At 41.6% G+C, this 24272-nt stretch overlaps 1 protein-coding gene, 1 non-coding gene and 2 pseudogenes across 4 annotated transcripts in view; 1 reads left to right on the top strand and 3 right to left on the bottom strand.

The window, feature by feature from the left end:
- The window catches only part of Dbf4b (DBF4B-CDC7 kinase regulatory subunit), a 33237-nt gene extending 23475 nt beyond the window's left edge, over positions 1–9762 (bottom strand). Inside the window, exons 1-2 of one of the 3 annotated variants that reach the window (XM_074045591.1) lie at positions 9309–9762; positions 8883–8939 (exon numbers count right to left, since the gene is read on the bottom strand). In XM_074045591.1, the coding sequence (XP_073901692.1) occupies positions 8883–8916 (34 nt within the window). In that variant the 5' untranslated portion in view covers positions 8917–8939; positions 9309–9762. The remainder of the gene's footprint in view (positions 1–8882; positions 8940–9308) is intronic. The other 2 variants (XM_074045589.1, XM_074045592.1) reach the window with 2 other exon arrangements.
- On the top strand, positions 573–2754 carry LOC109691286 (proteasome subunit alpha type-1 pseudogene; annotated as a pseudogene).
- Positions 9763–16656: 6894 nt separating the features above from the next.
- Positions 16657–16786, bottom strand: LOC141414383 (small nucleolar RNA SNORA71). The gene has a single exon (XR_012439423.1). It is a non-coding gene; the product is annotated as a small nucleolar RNA SNORA71 (small nucleolar RNA).
- On the bottom strand, positions 16731–18816 carry LOC141414040 (cAMP-regulated phosphoprotein 19 pseudogene; annotated as a pseudogene).
- Between the last annotated feature and the right edge of the window lie 5456 nt (positions 18817–24272).

Genomic DNA, 24272 nt, shown 5'->3' with positions numbered 1-24272 from the left:
CAAATGCATCAAAAAATTGGAGAGTGACGATGAGATGGAATGTGATATTAAAATGTCAATGACAGCTGAGCACTGGTGGCTCATGCCTGTAATCTTAATCCTAGCTACTTAAGAGGCAGAGGGTAGGTAGAGAGAGATAGAGTCATTGGAAAGTCAGCTTGGCATCTTCCAGAAAAGACCTTGGCTCATGAGTCCTATTTCTCCCTCTACTTGCTGTGTAATCCTAGGCAAGTCACATCTCATTTAGTATCTGAGTTTCTATTCCTCATTTCTAAAGCAGTGATAACAAATGCCCACTTCCACTGCAGAGTAAATAGAATACTGTATATCATGTCAGATGGTATTGGGGAGATACTTAACTACAGATACATCACAGGAACCAACCATGCAGAACAGTTTAACTGGAAACATCTGGGAACACCACAGGAAGATAGCCCTTTAGTTTCTCAGTTCCAAACAAAGTAGTAAACACACAAGGCCTGCTGACTTCTTCCTTGGAATGTAAATCTAGGCAAGACACTGAAATAAGAAGAAACTGGATGGATCTCAAAACCAGACACTGAGTGGCTGGGATGAACAGCAAGCCTACAGCAGAGGAGCAAGCAAGGACTTCCAAGTGGGTGACCAGCTGGAGAATGCTTCCTAGTTGTGCTGAGGGAGTCACTGCTTGTCCTGGTCCCAGTGCCACACAAGCAGCCTAGTGCCTACAGAGGCAGCAGGGTAACATCAGGGCAAGGTTGTAGTCCATTTTGGGGTAACTATACATGTGTATGTCAAACAACACAGGGTCAAGGGATGCTGATCTGACAACTAGATGAGTCTCCCTCCTTACTCCCTTCCCACATGGTAAGCTACGTAATTTCAATTCAAGGGGAAAGCTCTTATGAAAAAACAATACAAAGTATATGTGTTGGAGCAGCTGGTGCAAAAGATCAAGGGCTCTATCTCAGGGTGGCTTTCCTTTTTCTTCCAAACTCAGTGAAGAGGCTGGATACAGGGCCTAACCTTTTGATCCTTATTCCAGATGTACAGTGCCAATAAGAGTAGCTAATGGTCTCAAGGGAATATTAGTGTTTAAGAAAACATGAGACCATAGCAGAAAGCAAGTAATATAAAAGATGCTTTCTCTGCACATTGTCTATATGTCAAAAGCAATGAACCATCCATAAGAATTTTAAGATATAACAAATATCCTCAAAAAGGCAAGGAAAGGAGTGGCAGAGTGGCTCAAGTGGAAGAATGCCTGCTTAGTGAGCATGAGGCCCTGAGTTCAAACCCCAGTACTGCCAAAAAAGAAATCCCCCACCAAAAAAAAAAAGAAAAAAAAAAAAAAAAGAAAGAAAAGAATTATTGCTGGATGCTGGAGGTTCAATGTCTATAATCCTAGCTGCTTGGGAGGCTGAGATCAGGAGGACTGAGGTTCAACGTCAGCCAGAGACCAATCATGAGATCCCCATCTCAATCAACACAGCTGAGGCATGCACCAGTTATCCCAAGCTATGTGGAAGGCTGAGATGAAGAAGATTGCAGTTCCAGGCCAGCCCAGGTAAAAGAGTTTGTGAGACCTCATCTCAAGGAGTCAAGGGGGAAAAAGCTGGTGTGGTGGCACATGTCCATCATCCCAACCAATGGTGGAAAGCAAAAAATAGGAGGATCACAGTTCAGGCCTATCTGGGCAAAAAATGGGATCCCATCTCCAAAATAACCAGAGCAAAAAGGATTGCAGGCATGGATCAAGTGGTAGGGTGCCTGCCTAGCACTCTACCCAAGTTTTGGAGGGGTACCACCCCTTTAAAAAAAAAATTGCTCCCCAGTTCAAATCCAGGCACCCCCTCCAGAAAGAACTGGAGATAATTGATAATGAAAAATAATTAAGAACCCTCAGAGCCGGGAGCCAGTGGTTCATGTCTGTAATCCTAGCTACTCAGGAGGCAGAGATCAGGAGGATCGCGGTTTGAAGCCAGCCTGGGCAAGTACTTTGAGAGACATTATCTTGAAAATACCCAACACACACACACACACACACACACACACACACACACACACACACACACACACACACACACACAAAAAGCACTGGCAGAGTGGCTCAAGGTGAGGACCCTGAGTTCAAGCCCCAGTGCCGCAAAAAAACAAAAACAAACAAAAAATCCACACAAAAGAAAAGAAAAGTGCTTCTTGGTTTGTTGTTTTGCAGGAACGTCACAGCCAGGTGAAGTGCTTTTAAACTATGTTTCCAACCAGTATGACAATGATGCCACTGTTGGGGCCCTGAAGACAGGACTCATCTATAAGAGTTTGAAATGGAAGCTGTTAAGCAAAGTTTGGCCACAGCTGATCTGAAACCAAAACCCTACACAGGGTTAGTTACACTGAAGAGGGCAGTCAGAGCTTTCAGCTCATCAGAACAAAATTCTCCATGTTGACAATCACATTCGTATCTCAATGGTGAGGCTCACCTAGACTTAGGTAATTTTATATACCAGTAGTGTTTGGATTCCAGATTTGTATTTGACAGACCACCTCCTAACCTCCTATACCTTGTCTTGAATTGCTACCTGGAAGCAAGACCCAGATACCAATATGATGGTAAGACCAGGGGCCATATGGTATTGGAGTGCCTATTGCTGGTATGTTATAAGCTCTCACATTTTCCAAACCTGTCCATCTGCTAACTATTTTGACTGCAGAGCTATGTCCATTGAAGCCCATTCTCCACCAGCTTATAGTTACTTAGAGAGACGTTATGTCTGAATTTACAGAGTAATTTAAATTATCTGTTTAGGCTGAGGGATGGAGGCTCATGACTGTAATCCTAGCACTTTGGAGGCTTGGGCAGGAAGAATGCAAGTTTGAGGCCAGTGTGGACTACAGAGTAAATTTGGAGGTCACCCTGGGCAACATAGAGACCTTGTCTCAAAAACCAAACCAAACAAAAACAAAAACTGGCTAAATATGGTCTATATTCTTTAAGAGGCAGACTAGGACCTGAGTACAAAGAACATTTCTGCAGACTAGGACCTGAGTACAAAGAACATTTCCATTGGAACTGTTAATACAGACTTAAGAGTTTACAATCTGTGATGATGATGATGCTAAGTGTCTGTTCCTGGAAGGTCTTGGAGAGAGATCAAAGAAAGGTGCGGTCTGAACCACCTGCCGATGAACTGCAGGAAAGGCAGATGAACCAATGGAACGTTAGGTGATAAACTTGTCCATGTGCATTATCAAACACATAATACAGGAACACATACTGGTGACAATAAATATACTTTGAACCCAAAGAGGTAGAGTGGTGGAATGATATGTTTTAGGAATCAGTCTACATGTGAAATTTTTCCAAGGAAACTCACTAAAAACCATAGCATAGGGTACATTTATCTTTGAAAAGCTCTATATAATGATTTCCTACAAAGTATAGATATCTGTACTAATGCCTTTATGTTATTGATTGATTGACTGACTGATAGATTGATTGCAATACTGGGGATCAAGCCCAGGGTCTTAGACATGCAAGGCAAGCACTCTAACACTGAACCACATCCCAAGCCTTGTAGTAATGTTTTTATATGAAGAAAATAGTGTCTTTGTGGTTTTTAAGAACTGTGAAATACAACTGTTTCACCTCCTAGGGGAAAAAGCCCACAAAAGACATCACTTTATATCCACTAGGATGGCTATAACCAAAATAACAGATAATAACAGGTGCTGGTGACAATGTAGAAAAAGTGGAACTATCATATACTGCTGGAGAGATGGAAAATGGTGCAGTCACACTGAAAAACAGTCTTCTAGCTTTAAAAGTTAAGCACAGAATTACCACAGAACCTAGCAATTCTACTCTAAGTTCTGCACTCAAGAAACAAACATGTCCACATAACTTGTAAATAAGCAGTATTACTCATAATAGCCAAAGAAATAGAAGTAAGTCATATGTCTATGAATGAATAAAACATAGTGTATCTGTACAATGGAACACTGTTCAACAAGAAAAAGGATGTACTGATACACAGCACAAACGGATGAGCTGTGAAAATATTACAATACATGAGAGAACTCTGTCATAAAAGACTATGTGTTACATGACTGCATTAACATGAAAACTCACTGTCAGGATGGTTGAACACTGTGGATATCCTAAAAGCCAATGGATATGCACTACATGGGTGAATTATGTGGCATATGAACTTTATCTTAATAAAGCTGCTATGGAAAAAAAATTTAAACACTGAGATTTATAGTTTAAAAGTATCTCCTCATAAGATGGTGAACAGTAACTATTCTGGCAGACACCAATTCAATCAAATGATCAAAGTTAATCTTCATCCTCATAATGAGCCTTGTGGCACTGAGTTGACATTGTTGACACTTTCAAGGGAAGGGCACAGCATCACTTCTGTACCAAAACCACACAATCTGAATTCAATCTGAGGACATATCAAACAAACCCAAGTCAAGGGACATTTTGTTCTTCAAAAGTAGAGGTCAGCCAGGTGCTGGTGGTTCATGCCTATGATCCTAGCTACTTGGGAGGCTGAGATTGGGAGAATTTGGTTCAAGACCAGTTCAGGCAAATAGTTCATGAAATCCCCAACTCTACAATAACCAGAGCAAAATGGACTAGAGGTGTGGCGCAAACAGTAGAGAGCCTACTTTGCAAGTGTGAAGCCCTGAGTTCAAATCCCAATCCAAACAAACAGTACAGAGGTCATTAAAGACAAAGAAAGAATGGCAGATTTCTCTCAAGAGATTAAAGAGATATGACAATTAAAAGCAACGTGTGATCCTAGATTGTATCTTACACCAAAAAAAAAAAAAAAAAAAAAACGACTGTTGGGAACAACTGGCAAAATGTGAGTAAGAACTTCCAGACGTTCGAGGCCAGCCCAGGTAAATAATTCATGAGACCCGCCCTCAACCATGGACTGGAGGAGTGGCTCTAGCAGTACAGCACCTGCTTTGCAAGCATGAAGTCCTGAGTTTAAACTCCAGTTCCACCAAAAAAAAAAAAAAAAAAAAAAAAAAAAAAAGCAGAGGAACTGCAAAGGGGAAAGAATAGAGCAATGAGGGCAAAAAATTATTTTTTTGTTGCTGTTTATTTATTTATTGTTTTTACATTTACTCACATGTATATACATTGTTTGGGCCACCTCCCCTCACCGCCCCTTTGTTACTGTTTTGGTGGTACTAGAGTTTGAACTCAGGGACTCGAGCAAAGTAAGAAGCAAGCTGTTATAGTCTGAATGTGAAATGCCCCCCACCCCCAAGTCTCATGTGTTGAAAGTTTGGTCCTCACCTGGTGGCACTATTTTGAGAGGTGATGGAGAGTTAGGAGGTGGGGCCTAATTAGAGGAAGACGCACACTGGGTTGTGCCCTAGAAAGATATGCCTTGTCTCTCTCTCTCTCTGCTTCCTGGCTACCACAAGGTCAACATTTCTGCTCTAACACATCCTTCCCATCATGATGTTCTGCCTCACCAGAGGCCCCAAAACAAGGCAGCCAACTAGTCATGAACTGTGACCTCAGAAACTGAGCCAAAATAAACATTTCCTCTTTTAAACTATGTGTCTCAAGTACTTCAGTAGCTACAAAAAGTCTAACACACAAGCTAATTAAAGCTGAAAGGCCCTGAAATCAGAGGGACAATGAGCTCCCAGAATGCTGGACAATCAAGCTTATACTTAACAGGCAGAGGAAGACACCTATCTAGGGAATTAACTGGCTCAAGACAAAACATACAAAACTACAAAATTGCCAGGGTCCAACCTAACAAAACCCACAATGCAAAACCAACAATGACGTTTACTATCTGATAACTCCCTTTCCCAAGGACTTTCAATTAGCATTTTATTGCCTCATTCTTAAATAAAGTGGGACATTTAAAGAAAGAATCTGTAGCCTACTAGCTACTCAGGAGGCAGAGATCAAGAGGATCATGGTTTGAAACCAGCCTGGGCAAATAGTTCAAGAGACCCTATCTCGAAAAACCCATCACAAAAAAGGGCTGGTGGAATGGCCCAAGGTGTAGGCCCTGAGTTCAAGCCCCAGTACCACAAAAGAAAAAAAGGGAATGCAATAAAAATAACATTCAGAGACAATCAGTAAAAATTTCCTTAATTGATGATATGACTTTTTAGTGTCAAAAACCAAAACAAGGGACTGAGAGTTTAGCTCAGTAGTAGAGCACTTGCCTAGCATATGTGAGTCCCTGAATTTGAGCCCCAGCACACACATACACACAAAAAAGTAAACTTTCAGGTCAGGCTGGTGGAGTGGCTCAAGTGTAAGAGCACCTGCCTAGCAATTGTGAGGCCCTGAGTTCAAATTCCAGTGCCACAAAAACAAAAAAGTTTCAGGTCAGGGTGCTGAGTGCTGGACCAGAATTGGGGTCCTTCAATGAACCCCTTCAGTCTTCACCTTCTGCTTCCCATGGATCTCAGGCAGGCCTTCAGATAGCTAACGTCAGTCCACTGTCTCCTTCTGAATCCCACACAGCCAGGCATCACTTGTGGCTAAGGCCTTCCACAGTTCCTAACTGCACTGTGAATAAGTCCCAGACGCCTGGGTTCTGCCTTTCTCAGCACCTCTGCAATGGGGCTCTTCCTGGCTATGTCTCAGTGTTGGCAGCTCTGCCATCCCTGCTCACAGCCTGCCCAGCTCCTTCAGGCCTCACAGCGGTTGCGTGTGCCTATGCCTTCTCTTCTCTGCAGAATGTGTCTCTTCTTACCCTTCAGAACTCATCTCAAATGCCTCTCAAGAGGCCTTCCCTGGCACATCTAGAGTGGCCTCGCCAGTCACTGTTGCCTCATCGCTTGGCACAACCTGCACCTTTGCTTACTGATAGTTGTCACATATGGGTGCAAACTCCATAAGAAAAGGGATTGAGCCTGTTTTGGTCCCTTCTAGGGCTGACAGACCTTTCACTCTGTTCAGTCTCAGCCTCACTTTCTGTAGTTCTGGTCTGCGGGTGTGCTGTGTGATCTTTTAGGCCAACCTTGTCTCTTACTTAGTCTCGGTTACTCTGTGTACAGAACAGGGCTCATTTCTGCCTTTCTGAGCTAGAACCTAGATATTCTGAATGAATATTATGTGTAATGATCTTAGTGTCATTTTTCCCCTTTATGCAATGGAGGGTTAGGGGACTTCTGTGTTGGATACTGCTGAGTATCCACCCTCTACATGTTTGTTGAAAGAATAACTTTGATGAGCTGAGAGGTGCATGAGACTCCAGAGTCCTGGTCACCCAGGGCAGATATGAGCCCCTGCACTCTGGTCTGGTCACCTAAAAACATCCTGGACTTATGTTTTTACAACTTTTTTAATATATATTTTTATAAATAGGTCATATGATAAAATAGCACAAGAAACACTTTCCAAATATAAGGTTTTACCTTCCACATATACAGGAGAATGAGATTATATACAAATAAGAAAATTATTTTTGGGGGAAAAGAATTGTCAGACCTCCAAAGTCTCAAAAATTTACTTCTCAGGGACTCTTTCTCACTCTACCAAAATGAAGAAGTAAATGGAGAGAGAAAATATGGAACTCGGGATAGAGGGGGATCCAACACATAAGACAGGCAGAGGGAATTCCACAGCATGATGAAATCTGTGCACAGTGAGACCAGACTGGAGCACTCAAACAAACAGTTCCAGCAGGAATGCCTCCAAGACAAACTGACAGGAGAAACTGCAGATCCTTGGGGAGATTGAAAGTACTGAGAGAAGGTTTAATACACCTGGTAAAGAGTTTGGACACAAAAATGAAGCAAATTTCCTAGTTCACTACATGGCTCAGCTCTGCATAACCTTAATATAACTAGAATAATATAAATACAAAGTGATTAAAACCAAAGTTATTACATATACATTGAGAGATGAGGGGAGAGGTGAGGAATGAATGCGTGGTGCATGGGAGTAGGCAGACAGGGGAAAAAGGATCTTCCATAGCAGTCAGTAAATATGATTTACAATTGAAAACAACAACAAAAGCAACATACACAAGCTATTAGACAAATAAGAAGATAAATACTAGAAGAAATAGATAAAAGAGCTGTAAATGGTTGTACCTAGGGAGTAGTAACCAAAAGGGTATGAACAGAAGATTGAGGCTGTTTGTGTTAGACTTTGCCTTTCAAATTATATAAGCATAAAATTGTATTTAAAAATGAAAATTAAACACCCTCTAAATTCTACACATGATGTTATAGTGAATTTTAAGAAATATAAAAAGTATAATGTATAAATAAATATAATCTAAAATTTGCTGAAGAGGAAAGTAGGTCATTTACAAAAAGAATTAAGAATCAGATTGACATCAATTCTCAACATCCTTTTTCTTCTTCAGTCCTGGGGAATGAACACAGGACCTTCCTCCTACATGCTATGTGAATGCTCTACCACTGACCTACATCCCCAGTATCCAGTTTGCATGAAGAAAATATTGCAATTTTTCTCTCTCTCTCTTCCCTCCCTCCTTCTTCCTCCACCTCTTTTTGGTGGGACTGGGGCTTGAACTCGAGGCTTCATGCTTGCAAAGCAGGTACTCTACCGCTTGAGTCATTACCTCCGGTCCATTTTGCTCTGGATATTTTGTTGATGGGGGTCTCTGGAACTATTTGCCTAGGCTGGCCTTGAATTGCGATCCTCCCAATCTCACTCTCCCAAGGATTACAAGCTTGAGCAACCCGAAATACCTAACTCTTAATTGACTTCATCATAAATTCGCAAATAATCTATGACACCCCTGCACACACACAGAGAGAGAGAGAGAGAGAGAGAGAGAGAGAGAGAGAGAGAGAGAGAGAAACCACCAAATAACCAGAAAACTCCCATAGGCTACAACGTTCGCATCCCGAGTTCCGAGCCTCTTACCCACCCGGGTCCGGAGCCCTGAGCCGACTCTCAGCCATGGAACTCTCCAGCTCGAGGTCGCCTGAGAAAAGGGACAGAACAGAAACTCAACCACTTTCACCTCCCTCCGATCTTCCATCCCTTCCCCCACCCCGAACTATTCGCCCACGAGGCTCCGGGGAACAGCTGGACGCAGCTAGATTCCGACCCTCGGCCCACTCAGCCGAGTGCTTCCTTCCGGGCTCTAGTCCCTCTGTCTCTCAGCCCCACGACCTCTGGGCGACCCTTGCACATACATCCCAATTCCCGCCCGCGTCGCCTCCACTGCGCAACTCCTTATGGTCCCTCAGTTTCTATCCTCTCCTCTCTTAGTTCTCACTCCCCGAGTCGACCCTCGCCTCCGCTCAGGACCCCCGCAACCTTACTTTCCACCCCTTCCCGGCACCCGTACCCCTTCCCGGTTCGCCCGTCAATCTCGGCTCCCCCTCTGCCTCCGTCCTCAAGGCCTCCGAGTCGCGTTCGCGTTCTCCATGGACTCTTTGCGGGAGGCGGGGCGGGTCCCAAGCCCCGGGTGTTCCCGTACCACAGTGTCGTTCTTGGAGTCTTCGGTCGCGGGCTCGGTTTAATTTCCCGGTAGCTCCGCCCCTAAAACACTGTAATAGTCACGAGATCTGTGCTACGGTGTCCCTGAAAGGACAATATTGCCTCGGCAATCCGTTTTTCCGCTCACAAGCCCTTGATGCCTTCTGCTCCGCCTTCTCCAGAGAGCTCTTCCTTTCTCGGTTTCTCATTGGCTGGAAAGGAATTTGCGGATGAATGGACCGAAACCAGGAGCCAATGGTAGCATTCTTCTGACTTCATACTGAGCTGCTTTGACTTCGAATAATAAATTACAAAATAAGATTTGTACACCATTTGCAATTTACGTCAAGGTTTCATATATACAGCGTTTCTTTTTTTCTTTCTTTTTTTTTTTTTGTGGTTCTGGGGTTTGAACTCAGAGCCTACACCCTGAGCCCTCTTTTTGTGAAAGGTTTCTTTTTGAGATAGGGTCTCACGAACTATTTGCCCGGGGCTGGCTTCGAACCTCTGATCTCTGCCTCCTAAGTAAGATTACAGGCGGGAAGTCACTGGCGCCCTCCCTTTTCTCCACCTACCTGACAAAAAGCTTCTCAAAAGAGGCGTGTTCATTTCTCATTTCCCAGCTTTTCCTCCATCCATCTAATGATATCTTGATTCTCACTTCTCCACTTAAGCTGAACTTGTCCAGATCACCTGCGACTTCCACGTTCCCAAATACTCTGCTATCCTCACCCTATCCAACTTCTAGAACATGGAATAAATACTAGATTATTCCCTCCTCGAAACACTTTCTTCTCTGTTTCCATGATATGGCACTCTGCCGGTCTTCGCCTTACCTCAATTCTCCTCCTCAGTCACCTTTGTTGGATCCAGTGTCACTGTCCACCTGTAATTGTTGGAGTTCACCAAAGCTTTATCCTAAAGCCCTCTTCCTTATCTCCTATTTGGCTTTTCCAGAATTTCTATCTCCAGCTCTGACTTCTCCCCAATCTCTCTCAACATATCCAAGTGCCTGTGAACATTTCAATTTAGATGTCTAATAGGCACCTAGAGCTTAACATGTTCAAAACAGAGCATTCGTTCCACTCCCTCTTAAAAAAAACAACAAAAAAGCCAGGCCTGGTGGTACATGCTGTAATCATAGCACTGGGAAGATTAAAGCAGGAGGATGGTGAGTTGGAGGCCAGCCTGTCTCAAAATAAAACAAAAAGGAAAAAAAAATCCCACCTGTTCTTCCCTGTTATCCCCATCTCAATAAATGTCACTCTCAGCACCAAATTGTTCAAACCCAAAACCTAGAAATTGTCTTTCAGTATTCTTCCTTAAGTCTACCCCCAACTCCAAGAACAAATCCTACTAATCTTGTCCCCAAAGTTCATCTTGAATCAGCTCATTACAACCACCCTAATTCAAGCCACTCTCATTTCTGTCCTTTAGGAAAAGAAATTGCAGTCAATTCCTAACATTACTTCTTTTCTTGATAACTTCCTCTCTCCCACATATTAATTCTTCACATTCCTAGGCTAGCCTCTAACTCTGGATCCTCCTCCCACCGCACCCTCCTGAATTCTGGGATTACAGGCATGAACCACAACACCTGCCTCAAATATTTTTTAAAATGCCTTTACCTGAAAAATAATTAAAGGAAAAAGAGGTAGGATCTGGAGGTGTGGCTCAAGTGGTAGAGTGCCTTCCTAGCAAGCTTGAAGTCCCAAGGTCAAACCCCAGTACTGCCAAAAAATAAACACCATGATAGATGTATAAATAGCACATATACTTGGTATTCCTTCCCAGTGAGGCCCCAACCTGCAAGGAAGGTTATTTATCTCAGCACTGATAAACTAAAACTTGTCCATATGAATTCCTTTGGCTCATAAAAGGAAAAACAATATGACATGTCACTTCAAAACAGATGCTCTAAGAGCCAGAATGGTTCACCATGTTCTCTTTTCCCTATCATGATAACTAGTAATATACTGGCTAGAGGCTGCTATGTCAACCTGGGTTCCTTAGTGAAGATGACATGGAACAGAAGTAGGAGCAAGAATTAAACCTCTATTGTAAGCTACTGAGATTTGGGGGCCATTTGCTACCAGCTCATAATTATACTAGGAAATTATTTTCCATTTCATCATTTCATCATTTTCTCATGAAAGAGCAGTGAAATACACCAAAGCAAAAGTTAGAATCCACTTTCTTCTGTTATGACATTAAAGAGATTTTCAGGGCTGGCGGAGTGGCTCAGGTGATAGAGTGCCTGCCTAGCAAGCAAGTGTGAGTTCAAGCCCCAGTACTGCCAAAAAAAAAAAAAACACACAGAAGAGATTTTTAGAAAAGTAAAATAGTGCTATTCTTCGATTTTTTGATTGGATATATATATATACACATTATATATATGTTATACATACATCTTATATATATATTGCAATACTGGCATTTGAACTCAGGGCCTACACTCTACCAGCCCTTTTTTGTGTTGGGTTTTTCCAGATAGGGTCTCACAAACTATTTGCCAGGGGTGACTTCAACCTTTGATCCTCTTTATCTCTCACTCCTGAGTAGCTAGGATTACAGGCATGAGCCCCTGGCACTCAGATGGCAAAATATATTTTAACTAAAAATAAATTACTTATACTAACACATACTGAGCTCATTTTTCTTATTTATTTTATTTTGCTGTGCTAGTGAGCTTTTCTTTTTTTTTAATAAATAAGCTAGTATTTAAAAGTTTTCTAGGATGGGTATGTGGCTCAAGTGGTAGAGTGCCTGCCTAGCAAGTTCAAGGCCCTGAGTTCAAACCCCAGTACCATCAAAAAAAAAAAAGTTTTCTGTCTTAGTTTCTAGTATGGTAAACATCAATTAATATAATTTTATTTTATAGTTATATTTATACACAAACATATACTATAATATATCCAAATCAGTTTACATTTATATATATAAATTTAATAATACCTACATTGTGGCAGCCAGTCCCCAAGATGACCTGCAATGATCCCTCCCTCCTGGTAGTCACAACCATATTAAAGAGGGCCATATAACTACCAAAATATTGAGGAAATGCTGATGCATGGCTTCTGAAACTAGATCATAAAAGATATTTAGATACCTCTATTGCTGCTTCTTAGATCCTGCTCTGGAAGTAGGCAGCAGTGATGACACAAGGACACTCAAGTCTGCTAGTGTTGAGGCTCACACAGAGAGGCACTGAGGCTCCTGCTTAACAACCACCATTAATTCACCACTCCTGTGAGTAATCTTGCAAGCAGATCCTTCAGTCCTAGGCAAACCTTCAGATGTCTGCAACTTCACAAGAGCACCCAAGCCAGAAAATCCCAGCCAAACTGTTCCCAAATCCCAGATCCACCAATACCCAGAGAGAATATCGTTGTAAGTCACTGCTACATTTGAATCTTGGATGTCCCTAAGAGGCCCAGGTATTAAAAGCTTAGTACTATTGGGAAATGGTGCAAGCTTTAAGAGGTGGGACCCAGTGTGTCTTGAAGGGGATTGTGGGACCACGATCTCTTCCAGGGTCGTTTTTGCTTCCTGGACATGAGATGAGTGGTTTATTCCACCATACATCCTGCCACCACCTGCTGCTTCACCACAAGCCCAAAGCAACAGGACCAAACTAAACCTTTTCTCTCACTCTTTCTTTTTCTTTTTTTTTTGTTATTTACTAAGATATTGATTGTATTATCCAACTTCTTGCATAATATCACAAAGAGTAAAGTCCTCTCAGAGCTCAATGTTAGAAAAATATTTTCCAGGTAATATGTTCTATTCAGTTATAAAGCCCACCATTTTACTATTTTGTCTTACCTGCTAAGCTAGGTATAATTGCTCAAATGTGATTACTGCCTCAAACCTAGGTTTTCTGATATGATTACATTAATAAAAATGAGAAATAGTAATGACTACATTAACGAAAATGATATGTATTTATTTATATATTTCCAAACTCAAAGGCTTTACAATTTGAAACAGCAAGGCCAAAAAAATTATTATCAGGTACTATTTAGATAACAACATAAAGCATATCATTTAAAGCACAGCACTAAAAATTGACTCAGAGAATAAAACTCCATGATGAACTCTATGAAGCATAGGATTACTTAAAAGGTCTATGAACAGCCAGTCATGCACACCTGCAATTCCAGCACTGGGGAGGCTGAGGCAAGTGGATCATAAGTTTGAGGCCAACCTGGCTGGCATAGAGAGTTCCAGGCCAACCTGGGAAAAATAGAAGACCATATCTCAAAAAACAAAACAAGCTGGGCACTAATGGCTCACAGCTGTAATCCTAACTAGTCAAGAGGCAGAAATCAGGAGGATTGAGATTCAAAGCCAGTCCCTGGCAAATAGTTCAAGAGACCCTATCTCAAAAAAACCCTTCACAAGAAAAGGACTAACGGAGTGTCTCAAGTGGTAGCGAGCCTGCCTAGCAAGTGTAAGGCCCTGAGTTCAAACTCCAGTACCACCAAAAAAAAAAGGTCTAAGACCACTAACTGAATTATTATGAGACTAAGTACTATATCTGAAAGTTCTTTTTCCAAACAGCACAGGCATCATTGAACCTAAATGATACAGTGAAAAAGAGGTTTCCTTCACCTAAGTCCAGAAGTTGATCTGCACAAGCATCTCCAAACAAGCTGACAGACACCATTAGGAGTCTTATTTTGGAATGCAATGACTAGAGTCTTTCAAGTAAGAGCTGAGACATCCTTAACTGGCTGTTGACGATCTCAGTTGCACAGTCATGCATGCAAGTTACCACATTACTGTAAGTGGGAGGGATGGTGTATGTATCACTTAGTAGTTCTTGGCTTTGAAGAGAATGTGCACAAAATTTAGCATTCCAAATTGCACAATCTGATTTTGAGGGCTTTTGGGTATATTCTTCCTCAGATAGATAACATTCCGTTTGTCCCAATAAAACTATATCTAGATTTCCAGTCTCCCCTGCCCATTGAAGAGAGGAAAAGTTAGCTGTCACGCTAATGATTTTGCCAATTTGAGAACAGATACAGAGGATTTTGACTTATTGCCATAAAACTAAAGGGCCACTGGAGGACCCCAATGCTGTACTTCAACTTGAACACTTTTCCAATTTATTGGTGCTGTGAAGAAATTGTGAATATATTTGAAAACATCATTTTTTTGGTATGTATCAAAATGAAAAGAGAGTTAGTTCATCTGACCCACTGTCACACTACTTTTTTTTTTTGCGGTATTGGAGTTTGAACTCAGGGCCTATACCTTGAACCACTCCACCAGCCATTTTTTGGGATGGGCTTTTTTTCTGCTTTTTTTTTTTTTTTTTTAAATAGGTCTCACATTCTGCTGGGTATTGAGGGAGGGGAGCGGGAGGGGGTGGAGTGGGTGGTAAGGGAGGGGGTAGGGGCAGGGGGGAGAAATGAACCAAGCCTTGTATGCACATATGAATAATAAAAGAAAAATGAAAAAAAATAAATAAAATAAATAAAAAATAAATAGGTCTCACAAACTATTTGCTCAGTGAGGCTTTGAACCGTGATCCTCCTGATCTCTGCCTCCTCAGTCCTAGGATTACAGGCGTGAGACACCACAGCCTGGCTGCACATAATTTTTAAATGAGAGTTTTGTCCCTCTAAAGAATCCATGGGCCTGGCTCAAGGTGTAGGCCCTGAGTTCAAACCCCAGTACCACAAAAAATAAAATAAAGAATCCATGCACTTCAGAACCAATGCTGTTGGTCCCTCAGTCAAATACCATTCCTCTGATGTGTAACTGGAGGTCTTTGCAGACCTTTAGACAACTGAAAAACAAAAACTTCCCCATTATAACACAAGAGCTTTTATTGTTTATTAGATGACACTGCTTGTTTGCTAGTCATTCCACAATATAGAGTCTGTGTTGAACCAGTTTTCCAATGCAAACAGGTTCCAGTTGAATGCTTTTAATCCTGAATGTGTTAACAGCATGTATTTAAAGCTTTAGCTGCTCTATGAAAAGTGACTGAGAGGCTGGGATGTAGCTCAGTGGTAGAGTGTTTGCCTAGCATGCACAAGGTCCTGGGTTTAATCTCAGCACCAAAAAAAAGACAAAAAAAAAAGTGACAGGCTGGACACTGGTGGCTCACACCTGTAATCCTAGCTATTCAGGAGGTAGAGATCAGAAGGATCACAGTTCGAATTCAGCTGAGGCAAATAGTTCATGAGACCCTATTTCGAAAATATCCAACACAAAAAAGGGCTGGCAGAGTGGCTCAAGTGGCAAAGCACCTGCCTAATAAGTATGCCCTAAGTTCAAATTCCAATACTTCAGGGCTGGTGGAGTGGCTCAAGTGGTAGAGTGCCTGCCTAGCAAGTGTGAGGCCAGGAGTTCAAACCTCAGTGCTGCCAAAAAATAAATAAATGAATATTGGGCGAGCAGTGTGGCTCAAGCAGTAAGAGTGCCTGCTTAGCAAGTGTGGGGCCCTGAGTTCAACCCCAGTGCTGCCAGAAAAAAAAAAAATTCCAATACTACCAAAAAAAAAAAGAAAATTCTTTAAGACATAAATACATTTAACCTCCACATTAAAAAAAAAAACCCTGATTTGGTTATAGATTATTTGCTATCAAAATTTCAATTAAAATTTTTAAATTAAAAAAAAAAAAACCCTGCAAGTTAAAAGGTCCTTAAATTAGATGTTTAAAACAATCTAGCTAGCCAGGTGCTGGTGGCTCACACCTGTAATCCGTAATCCTAGCTACTCAGGAGGCAGAGATCAGGATGATCGTGATTCAAAGCCAGCCCAGGCAAATAGTTTGAGAGACCCTATCTCAAAAAAACCCTTCACAAGAAAAGGGCTGGTGGAGTGACTCCAGGTGTAGGCCCTGAATTCAAGCCCCAGTACAGAAAAAAAAAAAAAAAAAAAATCCAACCAAATACTGTTTATCAGAGAAATACCTATGAAATAATGACTCAGAAAAGCTGACAGAAAAGGAATGCAGATCTATTTGTTTCACTTTACAAATGATATGAAGTGTTTATATTGATGTTTAAAGTGTTTTTAAAATAGTACTTTAATCTTCGTAACAACCCTATGTAGTAGGTAGTAACCACTTTCTGCATTTTATAGATGAGAAAACAGGGTACAACCTGCCATAATTAGACCTGGGATTTGAATGTAGACAGCCTGACTTCAGAGTCCACACTCTTTTTTAAAAAAACAAAACAAAAAAAACCAGGAGTGTGGGAAATGTACAGGGTTTGGAAGGGACAGGGTGGACCCTCCAAACACGGGAAAAATTTCTTTCAGCCATTCCTCTCCCTGCTTTACCAATGACTGCAGGCAGCCCACAATCACTTTCAAATGCAGGAGCAGAGTCCACACTTTGACTATTGCTCTCTGCTGCCTTTTTTTCCCGGTACTGGGGTTTAAACTCAGTGCCTCATGCTTGCTAGGCAGGCGCTCTTCCAACTTGAGCCCCTCCGCCAGCCCTTTTTTCATGTGTTGGGTATTTTTGAGATAGGGTCTCACTTTTTGCCTCTGCTGGCCTGGAACTGTGATTCTCCTGATCTCTGCTTCCTGAGTAGCTAGGATTTGGGTTATATGTGTGAACTACTGATGCCCTACTAAAGGGCACTTCTTTTTTTGTAGTACTGGGGCTTGAAGTCAGGGCTTCACCCTTACTAGGCAGGTGCTCTATCACTTGAGCTGCTCTACCAGCCCTGCTTGTTGTTGGGTATTTTCAAAGTACGGTCTTGTGAACTATTTGCTGGGGCTGGCTTCGAACCTCAATCATCTTGATCTCTGCATTTGAGTGGCTAGGATTCTAGGAGTGAGCCTCTGGTGCCTGGCCTGAAGGGCACATTTGGAAGGTAGATGTTTGGAAATGTTTTGATCTTTAAGTAACTTTGATTCTAATAATAGTATGTGTGCCATCTTTAAAAATAAAACTCCTTAGCTCCACACTAAAAAAATCTAAGAAACAGAATTTTCTAAACCATTTAAAAATATTCCAAAAAAGGAGAATTTTGTCAAAAATATAAAATATAATACTTTCTGATTCATTTTTAAGAAAAGTGATAATCATCAGGGAAGACAGAAATTTGTTTACCCAAGTTCAATAGAAGCCTTGATAGATAGGATTTAAAAGTGACTATCTAGTTTTATTAAGTCCAATGATGCAGGGTTTTTAAAAGTATTGTATTTGCAAAAGTATTGTATTTACAAAACTGGTTCAAAGTGAATGCAACAGTCAATGCACATGCATACTTCGTTCACATCTTCAACAATAAAAGGTGTTCTAACACTGCAGAACTGAGTTAGATACTAGCTTCAAGGATAGCTGCTAGCACTGAAGCCATCTGAAGTTACACCCAAATGGACAAATACTGCCTGAGTAAAATTCTATTGTTAAAGCTGAAACAGGCTTACGGCCATTCAAGTTCAAGCAGAGTTAGTCAAATCTTTTGAAGCCCCATCTACTTGTGTCTGAATTATGTGACTTTTCTTCCAACTTGTGGTCTTAAACTTCTGTTTTTACAAAATCCAAAAGGAAAATAAAGAAGAAATCAATACAAGAGAGATTATATTAAATAGGAGTAACATATAAGGCTACAATTAAGATGAAGTAAGGAAAACCAAAACACTGAAATTGTAAAACTTGCTTGTTACTTGTTGGAACCAGTCCTACACTAGGAGTTAGGTAAAATACACAATTATTTTCAAGAAGGTTACTTATGTTGATCTAACATGCCCTTTGCATCAGCGCACTGTTAAACTAATCAAAGACACTACACATGTACATTCTCTTACAGTAGCGACACAAACTACCCCTTCCTGCAAAGCTGTCAGTCTCAAATGACTTAGTGAAGGAAAGGAAACAATAAGTGGAGAAGTACTGTATTAAGGACAAGAGTCCTGCAGTTCATTTCTTCTCATCAGATGGCCAGCTTGCTAGCAACCAGGGATGGTTTCTGCTGAGGAAGGTCCTGTGGAGTGGGAATGTGGTCACCAGTGACCTGGGTCTTATCCAGAGCTGTAGTAGGAAGTTGCTTGTGCTTCATCTTTGCTTTAGCCATGTTCTAATTCCCAGAATCAAAATATTTTTGTCCTTTCCTTAAAAAATCTCAACCACCAGGCTTTTGTCCCAGGTGAGGACAAAATAATTGCTTTCAATTTTGCTTTTTCAGCTTTCTCTGGACTAGTCATTTCAACTTCCATTTCCTTCTGCTCCTCCACCCAGGCTGCCTTGGGGACTTGTGCAGACATGGTGTTCCCTCTGCCTAAGCCTGCTCCTCTAGCCGATGCAGGTTTTTAAAATGGAGAATAACAGACACTCATAAAAGCAGATATGATAAACCCCTGTGTGCCCATCATCCAGGCCCACTGACATCTTCATCCATTGAAGACCCATCTGCAGTCATGCAGTCATGAAAACCCAGGATTGAAATAAACAGAATTCAAAACCAAGGATTAAATGGCTGTTATACAAAGTGTTAAACCAAAAGCATAAAAAGTAATGAGTTCTTAACTCTAATATACTGTACACTTAAAAATGGTTAGGATGGAAAATCTTATTTTTACCAAAATTAGAATTGAAAATAAAGCTGGGAGCTGATGGCTCACTCCTATAATCTTAGCTACTTGAGAGGCAGAGATCATCTCCAAAACAAACCAAGCAAGCTGGGTGCCAGTGGCTCACAACTGTACTGTAATCCTAGCTACTCAAGAGGCAGAGATCGGGAGGATCGTGGTTCCAGGGCAGCCTGGGCAAAAAGCGAGACCTATCTCAAAAATACCTAGCCCCATTTTAAACAGTGTTAAGTGAAAAAAAGCACACTGCAGAATGAAAAATATAACATGTAAAAACAATGTAATACATTGTTATGAACACATTGAAATATGTATTACTTATGCAGTAATATGTATTATGTTTAAAAACATTCAAGAAGATAAATAACAAATTCAGAAAAAATGGAAGGGTTTCAAATAGCTTCTTTTTGGTTTGGTTTTGTTTTGTTCTTGGTGCTGGGGTTTGAAACCATGATTTTGTGCTTGCTAAATACATGCTCTGCTACTGTTCAGGGGTGCCTAGAGGCTGTTTTTGCTGAGGAGCACTGACTCCTTACTTGGCCTCACGAATTAACTGAACGCAGGAACCAGTGAGATGATCTGATGCTCCTTTTCCATAGAAAAGGAAGGAATAAATTGACAGTGGTGAAAATGCATCTGGACTTATGTAACAGTTTCTATGACATAAATCAAACCTACATCACCCAGGAATGCAGAAATTCCCCAGGCTAAGGAGCACCATCTATGATGAGAAGGAGTGGGGAGAACAAAAACCCTTGCCCGCCCAGCTCGGACCTATAGGACCTCCCCCCTTCCTCCCTTTCTGTTAAAATAGCTGTAAGTAGCCCAGCCCTCCCACACTCAGGGGGCACCTGGTTTCCGGACCCCACTGTGTGTCTCTCCGCTCAGCCTTTCTCTATCAATAAAGTTTCTTTCTTGCCCGCAACTCTGGTGCTCTGACCTCTTAATCTTGGGAGCATTAGAGACCTGTGACACTTACAAAAGAGAAAAACTTTTGGCATAGCCAGTTTGCATGCTGGCCAGTTTATTGTATTTGTTAGTCAAACTGACATTTCCCCCTTTGTCTCTTTTTCTACATGCTGGAATGACTAATGTTAACACTCTACTCTTCAGTTAAACCAGGCAGTCTTCTTCCCCTTATCGCTCTCTGACCACTAGAAGGAGTAAACCTGTCAACCAAGACATAAAGCTTCGGAGATGTGGCGCCAGTAAGCTGGGAGAACCAAGGCCAGAATGACTTTTGTCACATACTCAAACTGAGTCCCTGAGCTCCCCTTTAAAAAGTGGACATTTTCTCTCAGAAGTGGGATGACAGAACTTTGAGAGGTTGGTGCTCTGTCCTCCTCATCTGGACAATAATAAACTTTATTTCCTTTTCCTCAATACCGTGCTCTATTTGTATATTGGCACTGAGGCCAGGGAACTGGCTTTCTGGCAACACTACTGGGCTACACTTCAGCCCATCAAATAGGTTTTATTTCTTTAAAAAATTTTAACAAAAAGATACAAGGTAAAGAAATACAACAAATACTTCAAAAGCAGTTCTCCTCAATGATGTCCTGACTTGTGTATCTTTTCAATATTCCATGCTCATGGAGGGTACATATGCGTATTCGTAAGTATTCTTCTACCCTGCCTTCCTTTAAAACTAGAATGACCCCAGGGCCTTGAATGCTAGGCAAGTGCTACATCCCTAGGCTTTAATACTAGCCGCCCCCAACCCCAAACACTTGAATTTCCCATCCTTCTGTGTTAGCCTCCTGAGTGCTGGGATTATAGGTGTGCAGCTTTTTTTTTTTTTTCAATGCTGGAGATTGAACCCACAGCCTTACACATGCTAGGCAAGTGCTCTACCATTGAGCTACAGCATCAGTTTCTCGTTCATTCATTTATTCATTCATTTTTTTTTCAGTACTAGGGTTTGAGCTTGCTAGGTAGGTGCTCTACCACTTGAGCCACTCCACCAGCCCTTCATTCTTCTTTTTTTTTTTTTTTTTGGCAATGCTGGAATTTGAACTCAGGGCTTATACCTTGAGCCACTTCACCAGCCCTTTTTTTGTGATGGGTTTTTTCAAGATAGGGTCTCCCAAACTATTTTCCTGGGATCTTCCTAATCTCTGCCTCCTGAGTAGCTAGGATTACAGGTGTGAGCCACCAGCTCCTGGCTCCCTCATACATTTTATAGCTATACAATACTTTGTGTGGCTACCCCAGACTTGTTTGAATCAGCCTCCTATATGTAGAATGTACACTATTTCTGTCCTTCCAGAACCACCAGAAACTTCAGTGTAATGATCCTCTTATGTAATTCTGCACATGTGCATTTTATAATAAATTCCTTAAAGTAGAAATGCTGGATCTTTTCAAAGTCCTCCAAAAGAGTGTACTAATTTATTTCCTGCTCTAACATTTTTCCAGTGTCAGTCACCCTACACAGATCAACAGAGTATACTGGAATTTTTTTGATTTGAGAAGCAAAAATGACATATAATTGCAATTCTAATTTTCTTATTTTAAAAATTATTGTGCTTATACATCTTTTACAGTGTAAAAAGCTATTTTTGATTTTTTTTTCTGTAGGCTTCTGTTTGTCATTTGTCTATTTGTATGTTTTCTGTTTTTTTTTCAAGCCACGTGCACTGGTTACTTTTGTAGTGAGATAGCCAGTGAGGATATTCTTAGTATTGACAGTGTGGAAAGCCTTCATTCAGTTGGTGAGAAGCTTGTTAAGGCCTCCGAAAAATCTCTGGGAGTAGCAGTGTGTATGCTTAGCATGTGGGAAGGTCTGGGTTCAATCTCTATCATCAATAAATAATAAACTTGGATCATGCCTGTAATCCTTGGTGTGGGATTGGGATCCTTTGGAGGGTGAGATTGGGAGGACTGCAGTTCAAGGTCAGCCCGGGTACCACCTCATCCAGCCCCAATTTCCTGATTTTGATACTGTTTGGTAAGTTATGTAAGATGCTACTTTGGGGAAAACTGGATGAAGGTGTGTATTATTCTACACTTTTTTGAAGCTTCCTGTGAGTCTGTAAGTATTGCTTTAAAAGTTTTCTGTGGGATACTTTTCCAGTTTGGGGCTCAACCTCAACACTGACCTCAAAGTATGATCTTTGAGCTACACTGGCTCTCAAATCTGATACATGAAAAAGAGACAATCCTCTACCTTCTGTGACTCCATTAGTACCACATTCTTACAAACTGATCACACAGAAGCCATGGGATTAAAGTTCACACTGTCCTATATTGCTACATTTGTATTTGTGACATTCATTTAGTATCCATTCATTTGTATTTATTTCAATGCTAGAAGAGTAGAGAACTGTGAGGCCCTTTGCAAGGTGCATGAATCCCTTTCTTCCTTTTTTTTTGTTGCCACCCACTGAATATCATCCACTTGAACCCTGTTGCTTCAGCAACGTGAGTCACTGGAGGCCCCTAATAATTCTGCAGTTCCCTGAATTTGTTGTTGTGGTGGTGGTATTAAGGATCGAATCCTGGGCCTCACACATGCTAGGCAAGGGCTCTACCACTGAGCTACATCCCCAGTCCTAATTCTCTGCATCTGAATTTGCCTTCTCCTTCAAGCCCCTTTACCTAAAGAACTCTTATTCATTCTTTAAGAAAGTTCAAGTGAGGCACTGAAGTTCACACCTATAATCCTAGCCACTGGTTCAAAGCCAGCACTGGCAAAAAAGTATGTGAGACTCCCATCTCAACCAATAAAAGCTGGGTGTGGTGATGCATGCTTGTCATCCCAGTTAGACAGGAAGTGCAAACAGAAGGATCATGGTCCAGATTGGCCAGGACATAAATGTAAGACCCTATTCCAAAAATACCTAAAGCAAAAAAGTGCTGGGGGCATGGCTCAAGTGATAGAAAGCCTGCCTGGCAAGTACAAGGTCCTGAGTTCAACCTCCAGTACTGCCAAAAAAAAAAAGTTCAAGCATTATACCGGCACCGGTGGCTCACATCTGGAATCCTAGCTACTTGGGGGAAACAGTTCCTAAGACCCCATCTCCAAAATAACCAGAACAAAATGGACTGGAGGTGTGGCTCAAGCAGTAGAGTGCCTGCTTTGCACATGTGAAACCTTCAGTTCAAACTCCAGATCCCTTCCCTCCCAAAAAAAAGAGCTCAAGCATCACCTCCACTGGAAAGTATTTCTGGATTTCCCTTTATGCCTACCCCCTCTCAGCTTCCAACCCAGTCCAACAAGCAAAATTAATCTAATCTAGGAATCCTACTGCAACATCCATTAAAACATTTATCTCAAGCTGGGTGTGGTAGAGAACACCTGTAATACCCACACTGGGGAAGTTGAGGCAGAGGATCATGAGTTTGAGGCCACCCTGGGCTATAGAGCAAGATCCTTCTCAAATAGGCCCCCGTGGGTCACTCCTGTAATCCTAGACACTCAGGAGGCAGAGATCAGGAGGATCGTATGTCCAAAACCAGCACGGGCAAATAGTTCCGCAAGACCCTATCTCGAAAAAACCCTTTACAAAAAAGAGCTGGCGGAGTGGTTCAAGGTGTAGACCCTGACTTCAAGCCTCAGAACTACAAAAAAAGATCCTGTCTCAAAACAAATCAGTAACAAAACCCCCAAAGTCTTTTATCTCACTATATTGTCATTATTTGTTTAAACATGTCCATTCCTAATGGAACAATGACCCCTTGAGGACATTGATTTTTGTATTTTCTGTGCATAGCAACAAATGCTGAAGGTACTCAACAAGTATTTTGGTAAAGAAATGCGGTAGGCCAGGGCCCAGCCAACCTCCTCCTGCAGATAAAGCCGACCAAAGTTACTGGGAAATTCATTCCAGCCCATAGCCAGGTGTTCTGCAGGCAGCTGAGGCCACTCTACCAGATAAGTTCTGTCTTCTGATTTGGCTTCCTCTGTGTAACTATGTCTTAGTTTCCTTATCTTTAAAATGCAGATAATAAAAGTATCTCCTCACAGGGTTGTACAAAGGATTGCAAGAGATAATGCATGAAAAGCTCTTAGCACAGTGCCTAGCAGAAGATAAGGTAAACTAATTCAAACACATTCCTGTGTAGGAGTGAAAGCAATGACTTGAGGGTGCCTGTTCAATTATTGAGCACCTACCACGTGTCCAGTACTGCCATAAGTGCAGCGTGATGAGGGCAGAGAACCATCCCAGCACACTGGAATTTTTTTTTTTTTTGTAAGTACTGAGGTTTGAACTCAGGGCCTCACGCTCGCTAGACATGCGCTCTTTCCACTTGAGCCACTCC

This window comes from Castor canadensis, chromosome 11 (genome assembly GCF_047511655.1).
Source record: "Castor canadensis chromosome 11, mCasCan1.hap1v2, whole genome shotgun sequence".
NCBI classification, from domain to species: Eukaryota; Metazoa; Chordata; class Mammalia; order Rodentia; family Castoridae; genus Castor; species Castor canadensis.
The sequence above is the reverse complement of the archived record's forward strand: the minus strand, read 5'-3'. Positions and strand labels throughout refer to the sequence as shown.